Source organism: Leopardus geoffroyi, chromosome D3 (assembly GCF_018350155.1).
Source record: "Leopardus geoffroyi isolate Oge1 chromosome D3, O.geoffroyi_Oge1_pat1.0, whole genome shotgun sequence".
Taxonomy (NCBI): Eukaryota; Metazoa; Chordata; class Mammalia; order Carnivora; family Felidae; genus Leopardus; species Leopardus geoffroyi.
Window position 1 is genome coordinate 14,027,451 of NC_059339.1, and position 12,208 is coordinate 14,039,658.

General features: G+C 43.9%; 1 protein-coding gene across 10 annotated transcripts in view; it reads right to left on the reverse strand.

The window, feature by feature from the left end:
* The window catches only part of FBXO21 (F-box protein 21), a 65,183-nt gene that overhangs the window by 35,951 nt on the left and 17,024 nt on the right, over positions 1-12,208 (reverse strand). For all 10 annotated transcript variants that reach the window (XM_045459120.1, XM_045459112.1, XM_045459111.1 and 7 more), the window contains 2 exons: positions 4,400-4,579; positions 3,162-3,294 (listed from right to left, as the gene is read on the reverse strand). In XM_045459120.1, coding sequence (XP_045315076.1) covers positions 3,162-3,294; positions 4,400-4,579 — 313 coding nt within the window. The remainder of the gene's footprint in view (positions 1-3,161; positions 3,295-4,399; positions 4,580-12,208) is intronic.

Below are 12,208 nucleotides of genomic sequence, written 5' to 3' on the forward strand. Positions count from 1 at the left end.
GGGCCAGACCGCCGAGAATCTAGTAAGCCATGACGAAGAGAATGAGCCTGATCTTCATGACACCGAGGCAGCTACTCAGAGGGCTCTGAGCACTGAAGGGGCAGGGCCGCCATCTTCAGAGATTGCTCCGGCCCCAGTGTACGGAACAGGTTCCGAGGGGTAAGGGTGGAGGGGGGAGAGCAGGCAGGAGGCCTGGGCGGCGGTCTAGGAGATGGGGCCGCGGGCACATGTGCAGCAGACACCTGGGCACGCGGGTCTGGAGCCCGGGGTCCAGGCAGAGCGTCCGTCGGGGGCGGTCAGCCTGCGGACGGTAACTGAAGCAAGGCCAGGTGACCTCACCTCGGGGAAAGGTGTTCACCGAAGTCTAGAAACTACCCTGCGGGGAAGAAACATAGGACCCGGAACTAGCAAGAGGCTGAGAACCATGGACCAGACTCAAAGGAACAGAGTGTTCTGAGCAGTGAATGGCCCTCAGTGATCCAGAAAGATAAGGAAAGACAAGTATCTGTGGATTCGTCAACAAAAAGAACGGTTTCTGTCAAAAGGGGTCATTGGCTTCCTTGGCAAGAGCGGCGTGTGGAGGGGGGAAATGATCCCCATGTTCTGGGGCGCAGGTGGGAGGCCAGGCATGCGGCCATCTGGGGCTGGAGTCCCGCAGGGGAGGAGAGAGATAAGGAGGCGGCCGCAGGGATGTCATGGGAGCGCGTTTCGTTTCTTCCCCAAAGATGAGAAAGATCGATTGGAGTCAGCAGAACGCCAACGGCAGACAGCAGAAACAGGGAGTTGTAGACATAGGAGAAATAAAGGCAAACAGAGTGGGATGGAGCACAGAGAGTTGCCTTGGAAAACCAGAAGGGTATCTTTTCCAGTGGGACGTAGAGGAGGGTGAGGGAAGGGAGGGAGGGCTATGGGTCAAACTGAAGAGGGAGGTCTGGCAGCAGGAAGCAGAATGGGCCCGGGTGCCGGCTTCACCGTCCCCCCCGTAGCCCGCTGGCCCACAGGGGTGAGGCGTGCGGGTGGGCTCAGGCACCGAACTGCCTGTGCGCAATTCCCAACGCCATTGACGCCAGCGCGGGTGGCCTCAGCAGGTTACCTCACTATTTACAGAATGACAAAAACCCGGCATCCACCCCACAGGGTTGGAAGGAGGCGTCTGGTGCCAGTGACTTTTCAAAACGTGACCACCCTCCACTGTCTCTTCCCATCACAGCCACAAGGACCCTGGACTATGACGACAGTGACCCAGAGGGCTTGTGTTTCTTCGCTCTTTCTGATTTACTTCAACTGAAAACAAGCTGACTTTCCAGTGTTCCCAGTTTGGGAACTAATAAGGCCACACTAATTCCAAGCCTTCCAGAAACTCATCTGAAAAATATGCACACAGCTGCTCACGTTTCCACGCGCATATATGAGTACGGGCATACAAAGCCTTGTCGGGTGGGCCCACAGTGCTGGGCCCGTCCACCTCCGTGCCAGGCACAGGCTGCCCCTGCCCACGGGAACAGCTGCCTTTTCTGCCCTCTGAATGGTTTCCCACCCTTCAAGGTCCACCTCAAACACCTTCTCTGGAGAGGAGCCTTTCCTCATGGCTTCAGTGTCCCCTGGAAATTTCCTCATCAGAAGCCCCCGTGTTCCCACTCTCTCCGGTGGCACCCGCCTAGCTCAAGTGCACTCTCGTGGAGGGGAGCGACTTTGCATTCCTGATCCCCGCATGAGGGGCCATCTAAGGTGCTCAACCCCAGAAGCAAACGAATGGTCGTCATGAGGAAAAATGTTCTGCACGTAAGCAACCGGGATCTTGTTCTAGTGACATTTACTTGGCAGGATGGCACTCTTGGTCATCCACGGAGGGTACTGAGGTATTTCCCCAGTGCACAGCATGAGCACTGAACGGAGTCCATCATCAAAGAAAGGTAAGGATGCCAGAGCTCCTGCAGACTTTCCCCCAGGGCAGATGTTAACCTTACCCCTTCTAAGGCTGATGTGTAATTTAATACAGAATTTACATCTAAAAAGTCATGCTTTGAGAGGGTTTCAGCATTCTACAAATTATCATGGCATTCCTTAATTGAAGAAAGAAGTGACAAGAGTTAGTTATGTATAGCCCAGCATCAAAAATAAAGTGGGGGAAAAAAAATAAACGACTGAGCTGTGGATAAGAGGGTTCTGGGAAGTAGGTGGTAACTTCGGTAGAGGGTCTGGTTCTGGCAGACCACAGGATGTTCCGGGAGGACATCTGCTACTTGGACTACAGATGACCTCTTAAGATAGGAGCTCAGGGATGTTCCTACCAATGTGTCCTTTCTCAGAACGATTCCACATCTTTGAAGTGGGGAATAAATGAGATAATTTAAACCTAAGCAATGTGGGGTCATACTATTGACCCCTCTCTAACAACACGAACGGATGATTTTATGCTGATGTCCCTGTGAGCACCCGGAACAAAATTCTCTCGCCAGGCTGCTCTAAACAGACATAATGGATTATTAACATATTCCCCTGGAAAAGCCAGCCCATGACGGAAAGGCGCAGCTGCTCCCACGCTGTAACACACCCTCGCACTCAGACACCTGCTGCACTCACAGCTTGCTGAGGAGCGTTTCTGATCGCAGACGCCGCGGTCCTCTGAAAGGGCTTGCTGCTGGCCACAGGGGACATTAGAAAAAGGAGGAGCCCAAGTGGGACTGTATCAGAATCCACAGTTTTCAAAGACGAAACCAGTCCGTGAAACCCAGCAGCTGGACCGGAACTCAGCCAAGATCTACTTTTCCTTTGTTAAACAGGGGTGCTCACATGGTCAGTGTGAGCACCACCAGCACTGCTGGAGGGTGAACACTTAAAGTTCTGCTTCCCCTTGCTGAGTCAGGGTGACCCGGGGGGAACACGTGTGGGCACCAACAGGTGGGTTGCAGAGCTGAGGCCTTGTGCTTTCAGGTGTTTAAGGCATGGACCACAAAGAGAACAGGCAACCCCTGGCAGTGTAGCCAAGTTTTTTAGATTTAAAGGAGACAAAAAACATTTAATTGACAGGCCGAGATAGGGAGAGTGAATAAATTCACGTTCATCCTCCAGGCTGATATGAGGATAAACTTCCAAGAGCCGCCTTTCAAGCTAGAGTTCCTCTCTAACGCAAGTGCAAAGCATCAAAGTAAAATAATTACCTTCTCTGGCCAGATGCCCAGGTGGAAATAGAGCCTGGCTTGCAGGAGGAGAAGCTGCACCTGGTCCGGGTACATCGCCAGGTACAGATCCAGAGAGTCTCGCAGGAGTTGGTAAGACTGGTCGATGCCTTCCCTAGTGGGGGAAATCAATCACGGCCTCACTTTCTGCTTGCTTCTCAGCTGAGACCCTCTTTTTCAAGACCCAGGTTTTATGAGTAATGGACACAAAGGCCACACACCTTTTCGGATTCCGATACCTCCTCTCTGTTCAGCAAATAGTTACAATGATCTTAGTAACAATATTAAAAAAGCCCCAGAAGAAACGTTAACTTTTGTACCCCACTTTGGTGATGGGCATGAAAACTGGAAGCACTTTCACTGTATAGTCACCTCCATAACGCTGCACATAATCAAAAATAACTTCTGCCTAGGTGGAGCACAGAGGACTTTTAGGGCAGTAAAACTGTTCCGCACAATACCACGACGGTTGGTTCGTCACGGTGCGTTCATCCAAACCCACAGAACGTACGCCACCAAGAGGGAAGTCGGGTGTTAACTGTAGAGTCTGAGGATGACGTGTCTGTGGGGGTTCGTCAGCTGTAACCAGTGTCCCACTCTGATGGGGGATGTTGGGGAGGTGCGGGGGAGGGGGTAATAGAACTCTCTGTACTTTCCACTCCATTTTGTTGTGAACCTAAAATTGCTCTAAAAAATACAGCCTATTTTAAAAGAACAAAGAATTCCACCGTTAGGCAGGGAACTACGACTACAACACACAATCTTCTATTTTCCCTGTAAGACATATTCCCTTGGACTCAGAGGCAGAATGGTTTCATATTTTTGTTTGCTTTCTTATCTAAGTGATAGAAATGTATAAACCAAGGGACAACAAGGCACTTGGACCGAAGAACACACTGCCCTGAAAAGTAACCTTTACCAGTCTCAAATATTCCGGTTACTAAAGAAAATATTGAAAATATTACAGAAAACTTGCACACAAGTCCACTGCAAAAGTGTCAAAGTCACTCAGTACATCTTAAGCCAGGACAGCATTATGTCACAAGGATGCGTTTCTCTCTGTGGTGGGTAGACAGCCGCAGACAGCCCAACTGTGCCTCCCGGCATCCACAGCTTTGCCGCATGACGGGAGGCCCATCAAATAAAATCCTCTGTAAGGCAATCCGAGCCTCCAAAGACATGCATTCTGCAGAAGTGCTGGAAAACCACGAAAACCTTACCGCTTTCCCAGGCTTAAAAGGTTTCCCACCATTCGCTGTAACACCTTCTTCACGTTGACCACCCCGTACAGTGCTGCCGTCACGTGCTGGCCGATCAGGTATTCACACTCTTTCACTGTCAGCTGCTTCCCTTTCCCAAAAGCGTCTATGTAGATGTAGTCAAAGATGTCCAGGGTCGCCCTATCCAGACAGCACAGGCAGTTAGCCAAATCTCAAGTCAGAGCTGAACAAGGCAATGTCTAACATCCCCTCCCCCCTCCCCACAAGTAGCTCAAATTAGAGACTGAATATTATTAACACAGCAGCATTTTCACTTAAAATAGTAAGGCCTTGTCTAAAGTTCAAAATCTGACCCTTTAGACATTCCCTGCTGTGTTAAGACTTCAGGACACAGATGTTTAGGAAACGGCACCGATGCGTGCCATCAAATATAGTTTTGTGAGGAGATTCAGCCAGATCAAACCAAGTTTAAAAGAGAACAGAAGAGAATTTATTGACCTTAGTCTACAAAACGCTCTATCAGAAGTTGGGTGGGAAGGCCCGAGGCACTTTATGATTCTGCAGATTAGCACAGTTAACGTCTGTGGGCCCTAGGCCCCTGGGGCTGTGAGGAAAGTTACAGAACCCAGCCCTGCCAAGTGTCCTGCCCCCGACCCTGCAGACACACTCCGGTGGGCACTCAGGGCTCAGCCTGGGAACCTGGCTCCAGACCAGAGAGCTGAGCCCCCACACTTGACCCTGCCACCCCTCCCGTGAACCGTGTTCTCAAAAAGGGTGGTGGCCTGAGCTGAGCGGAGCGGTGGGAGGAGGTCACATGAAGCCAGTCCTCATCACCATTACCAAGAACATTCTCTGAGGACTCCTGAGGGTCTTTGTTTCAGGGACAGTTGCGTTTTTTTTTTCTTGAGCAGCTGTTCCACTTTGATCTTATGCTCATTGCAAACCACGCAGGAGATTTTCACTTGGGCTGCTTTCTTTCTTTCTTTCTTTCTTTCTTTCTTTCTTTCTTTCTTTCTTTCTTTCTTTAAATTTTTATTTACTTTAGAGACAGAGAGACAGAGCACAAGTGGGGAAGGGGCGGAGAGAGCCGGAGATGGAATCCGAAGCCGGAGATGGAATCTGAGCTGTCAGCACAGAGCCCGATGTGGGGCTCAAACCCATGAACCATGAGATCATGACCCGAGCCGAAGTCAGACACCCAACTGACTGAGCCACCCAGGCTCCCCTCACTTGGGCTCCTTTAAAAAGCCCAGTCAGATTTCTTCCTAGAGTCATATTAATATACTTCCTGTAGCAAGACAGACACAATGTTCCAAAAATAAGAGATGCTCTTCAACTCTTTTTATGAGTCTAGAAGAACTACACATATACACACAAATTGATTACAGACAAAAATCCTAAATAAAATAGGAGCAAATCACATACAGCAATGAATTTTTAAAAATCCTATGATTAAGACAGATGTACCCCAAGAATGAAAGGATAATTGAATGTTAAAAAATCTATTTCAGCATGTATGAAGAAAAATGTATGATTTTATCAGTAGACACAGAAAAGAGATTTTGGAAAAAAAAAAATCGAATGCCTACTTATTTAATAAAACTTAAGCAGGGGCAGCTGGGTGGCTCAGCTGGCTAAGAATCCAACTTTGGCTCAGATTCTATCTCTTGGTTCATGAGTTTGAGCCCTGCATTGGGTGAGCTCAAGCCCTACTTCAGGCTCTGCACGGACAGTGTGGGGGAGCTGAGTGGGATTCTCTCTCCCTCTCTTTCTGCCCCTCGCTCACTCTCACCCTCTTTCTAAAAAAAGAATAATAATAATAATAATTAAAAAGAACTTAAGCAAACTAGGAATTTAGAAGGCAGCTTTGATAATCTCAATGAAAGGAAATACACCAAACGTCATGCCTGATGATGAAATTTTGAAAGCATTCCACCTAAAGTCATACCCAAGACAAGGGTACCCACTATCACTGTTTCTACTCAACTCTGTGTGAGAACACCCAGCCATCAGAATAAGTGTAAGAAACAAATGTACAAAGGCTAGAAAGAAAAGAACCAAAACGGTCACGATTCACAGGCAATATGACCATCTACACTGGAAACCCACAAGAGTTGACAATTAGCTCCAATAATTTATTCAGCAAAGGTGATGATTATCAGATTTATATCTAAATATCAGTCATATCCCTATACATCATCAATACTTAGAAAACAATTTTAAAAATTACCATTTACATTAGCAATAAATATTTAAGGTACTTAACGAATAAGTCTGGCAAGAGTTAAAGAACTTCATGAAGAAAACAATAAAATCTTTTTAAGGATATTAAAGACAACTTACATGTGTAGGGAGGCATCCCGTTCACAGACAGACTCAGGAGCAAAACACTGAAACACTGCTCATATTAATCTATGAATCCAATCCAAAGTAAACTCTGGTACCGATTAACATCCTTATGGACTTCTGAAGGAGGCTGGTAAATGCATTCTAAATCTACAGAAGAGCAAAAGGCTAAGAAGAGCCAAGGAAATTCTGAAGAACTCGATGGGGGGGTGGGGTCTGACCTACCAGGTACTAGTAAACGATAAAGTTACAGTAAGTAAGACAACAGGGTCTTGGTGCAGGGACGGATCAGAGACCAAGGGCATGAACGTGGGTCCAGGTGAGGAGAGGGCTTGCAGCCCGGCCGTTGCTTCATGGGCTGTGCACCCGCACTATTCTCACCGGCCTCCTGACTCCTTTGCCCTGAGGACGCAGCCAGGGGCTCGGTGTTTGTTTCTGCCAGGTGCCTGGCGTACAGACAAATTATTTTATTGCTCATCTGCACTGTTAGTGCACATTCACCGTAGCCTGAGAAGAAAAAATGATACTGTTACCATGCACAACTGTGCCCAGCAATACGTTTCTGTGGCAAATAATATGGCAACTGCAGTTTTAAATGCTTTCTATCATGCAGAGATCCTTGGTGGATTATTACATGGGCATTTAAGATTATTTTTGAGATATTTGGGGAAATCGGTTGGGTTACCTAGGCAGAGAGAATGGACTGAGAGAGCATATTCCCCATTTACAATCACGGAAAGTGGGTACCTGCTACCCAAAGCCACGCAATACGTGTAGAAAGGGTATCTGGAAAAGAAAGGACGCCCATGCATACCATTTAAGGAAATATACATATGTAATGAACTATAAAAATTTGCATGGAAATAACAGAAACTTGCAGGTAACTGGTGGTTATCTCTGCAAAGGAGAGGAAGAAGGAGGGGATGAGGAATACCCAGGAGGCTCCCAACTATTCATGTTTTATTTTTTAAACTAGGGGGTAGAAATACAGAGATGAGTTATGATTCCAGGTATGATTCACAAATTCTACTAGGTGTATAAAGCACTGGGCCATCTCAATCCTCCAAATGCTTGAAAAACACGTGCTCCATTTTCACAGAGGAAGAAACTGAGGCTCAGAAGAAGCCGAGGTCTGAACCCAGCCCAACACTAAAGCTCAGGTACTACTATACTGCTCATCACTCGCCAGAGGATATTACAAGGTCATTCAAAGCACAGGATATAATTAAATAACTTTGTTTCTTTTTCCTCTAAATGGCACATTTAATGAGAAGATAGTTCTGACTATGTGATGAACTATTTCTTTCACAAAAGCTAGATTACAGTTGAAAAAAAGCTTTATGTCCAATAGGACACCAAGCTTAAAGGAGAACAAAACAGAACTGGTTGACCTGGTCTACAAAATGCACATCAGTCACCAACCTTACCTAAAAGGGGCATCACTGATGATAAGAAACTGAGCATTTGCTGTGCACATGAGTGAAGAAGTCAGCTACCCTGCTGTCTCCCCCTCCCCCATCCTCCCTCTCTCTCTCTCTGGTGAGGAGGGAGGGAGGGGAGATTTTATGGAAGACTGCAAAATAAGGCTTTAAGAACTCTTTGATCTAGATGGACTTAACAGATATATTCAGAACATTCCATCCTAAAACGGCAGAATACACGTTCTTTTCAAGTGCACATGTGACATTCTCCAGAACAGATCACATATTAGGTCACAAATCGAGCCTCAACAAATACAAAATGACTGAGATCATACCATGCATCTTTTCTGACCACAATGCTATGAAACTTGAAGTCGACCACAAGAAATAATTTAGAAATAAAACAAATACAAGGAGGTTAAACAACATGCTACCAAACGTGAATGGGTCAACCAGGAAATCAAAGAAGAAATAAAAAAAATACACAGAAACCAATGAAAATGAAAACACAATGGTCTAAAACCTCTGGATGCAGCAAAAGTGGTCCTAAGAGGGAAGTATATAGCAATACACATCTACGTCAAGTAAGAAAAATCTCAAATCAACAACCTAAACTTGTACCTAAAGGAGCTAGAAAAAGAAAAATAAAACTAAAGCCAGCAGAAGAAGGGAAATAATAAAGATTAGAGCAGAAATAAATGATACAGAAACTACAACAACAACAGAACAGATCCAGGAAACCAGAAGCCAGTTCTTTGAAAAAAATTAATGAAATTGATAAACCTCTATCAGACTTATCAAAAAAGAGTAAGGACCCACATAAATAAAATCACAAGTAAGAGAGGAGAAACAGAAATATAAACAATTAAAAGAGTACTATGAAAAATTAGAAGCCAACAAACTGGACATCCTGGAAGTGATGGATACATTCCGAGAAGCATATTAACTACCAAAACTAAAACAGGAAGAAACAGAAAATTGAACAGACCCATGACCAGCAAAGACATTGGATCAGTAGTAAAAAATCTCCCAACAAACAGAAGTCCAGGACCAGATGGCTTCACAGGGGAATTTTACCAAATTTTACCAAATTTAAAGAAGAGTTAATACCTATTCTTCTCAAACTATTCCAAAAAATAGAGAAAGAAGGAAAACTCCCAAATTCAATCTATGAAGCCAGCATTACCCTGATACCAAAAGCAGATACAGACACCACTCAAAAAGAAAACTACAGGCCAATATCCCTGATGAACACGGATTCAAAAATTCTCAACAAGATACTAGCAAATTAAATCCAACAGTTCACTAGAAGAATTATTCACCACGATCAAGTGGGATTTCTTCCTGGGTGCCAGGGTGGTTCAACATTCACAAATCAATCAACATGATAAACCACATTAATAAAAGAAAGGATAAGAACCATACGAACATTTCGATGGATGCAGAAAAAGTTTCTGACACAGTACAACACCCGTTCATGATAAAAGCCTCCAACAAAGTAGGTTTCAAGGAAAATACCTCAACATCATAAAGGCCATATATGAAAAACACACAGCTAATATCCTCCTCAATGGGGAAAAACTGACAGCTTTCCCTCTACAGTCAGGAAAAAGATGTTTACTTTCACCACTGCTATTTAACACAGTACTGGAAGTCCTAGCCTCACCAATCAGACAACCAAAAGAAATAAAAAGGACCCAAATCGGTAATGAGGAAGTCAAACTTTCACTATCTGCAGAAGACATGATACTCTATGTAGAAACCCTAAAAGACTCCACCAAAAAATTGCCAGAACCGATACACGAATTCAGTAAAGTCAGTTGCAAGTTACAAAATCCACATATAGAAATCTGCTGCATTTCTATACAATAATGAAGCAGCAAAAAGAAATTAAGGAATCAATCCAATTTATAATTGCACCAAAGACTGTAAGATACCTAGGAATAAACCTAACCAAAGAGGTCAAAGATTTGTACACTGAAAAATATAAAACACTGATGTAAGAAACTGAAGACACAAAAAAATGGAAAAACACTCCATACTCACGGATAAGAATAAATATTGTTAAAACGTGTAAACTACCCAAAGCGATTTACACATTTAATGCAATCCCTCTCAAAATACCAACAGCATTTTTCAGAGAGTTATAATAAACAATCCTAACATTTGTATGGAACCACAAAAGACCCCAAATAGCCAAAGCAACCTTGAAAAAGAAAAGCGAAGCTGGAGGCATCACAATTCCAGACTTCAAGCTATCTTGCAAAGCTGTAGTGATCTAAACAGTCTGGTACTGACACAAAAATAGACATATAGATCAGTGAACAGAACAGAAAACCCAGAAATGAACCCACAACTATATGATGAATTAATCTTTGACAAAGCAGGAAAGAATATCCAACGGAGAAAAGACAGTCTCTTCAACAAATGGTGTTGGGAAAACTGGACAGCTACATGCAAAAGAATGAAACTGGACCACTTTCATACATCATTCATAAAAATAAATTCAAGATGGATGAAAGACCTAAACATGAGACAGGCAACCATTAAAATCATAGAGGGGAGCACAGGTAGCATCTTCTTTCTAAATAGGTCTCCAGAGGCAAGGGAAACAAAAGCAAAAATAAACAAATGGGACTTCATCAAAATAAAAAGTTTCTGAGGCGCTTGGGTGGCTCAGTCGGTTAAGCGACCGACTTCGGCTCAGGTCATGATCGCAGGGTTTGTGGGTTCGAGCCCCGGGTCAGGTTCTGTGCTGACCAGCTCCAAGACTGGAGCCTGCTTCGGTTTCTGTGTCTCCCCTCTCTCTCTGCCCACCCCTGCGAGTGCTCTGTCTCTCTCTCTCTCTCTCTCAAAAATAAATAAAGAACAAAAAAATAAATAAAATAAAAAGTAAATAAATAAATAAAAAGTTTCTGCACAGCGAAGGAAACAATCAACAAAACCAAAAGACAACCTACACAATGGGAAAAGACAGTTGCCAATGACATATCCAATAAAGGGTTAGTATCCAAAATATATTAAAAAAACTCATTAAAACTCAACACTACAAAAGCAAATAATCCAATTAAAAATGGGCAGAAGACACAAATAGACATTTTTTCAAAGAAGACATACAAATAGCCAACAGACACATGGAAAGATGCTCATCATCACTCGCCATCAGGGAAACACAAATCAAAACTACAATGACATATCACCTTACACTGTCAGAATGGTGAATATCAACAATACAAGAAACACCAGGTGTGGATAAGGATGTGGAGAAAGGGGAATGAACCCTTGCACACTGTTGGTGGGAATGCAAACTGGTGCATCCATTCTGGGAAACAGTATGAAGGTTCCTCAAAAGGTTAATCCAGCAATCACATTACTAGGTATTTATCCAAAGAATACAAAAATACTAATCCAAAGGGATATATGCCCCCTATGTTTATAGCAGCATTATCTACAATAGCGAAATTATGGAAGCAGCCCAAGTGTCCATCAACTGGTGAATGGATAAAAAAGGTGTGGGGGGTGTGTGTGTGTGTGTGTGTGTGTATACATATATATGTATATACATATCCATATGTGTGTATATATAGTGGAATATTACTCAGCGATAAAAAAGAATGAAATCTTACCATCTGTAAGGATGTGGATGGAACTTGAGGATATTATGCAAAGCAAAATACATCAGAGAAAGACAAATACCACATGATTCCACTCATATGTGGAATTTAAGAAATAAAACAAATAAAGAAAGGGAAAAGAAAAAAAAAAGGCAAACCAAGAAACAGACTCTTAACTATAGAGAATAAACTGATGGTTACGGGGCGGGGGGGAGGAGGTGCACGGGGGGATGGGAGAAATAGGTGATGGAGATTAAGGAGTGCACGTGTTGTGATGGGCACCAAGTGTTGTACAGAAGTGCTGCTGAATCACTAAATTGTACACTGGAAACTAACATTACACCGTATGTCAACTAACTGGAATTTATTTTTTTTTTTTTTTATTTTTTTTTTTTTTAGATAATTTTTTTTCAACGTTTATTTATTTT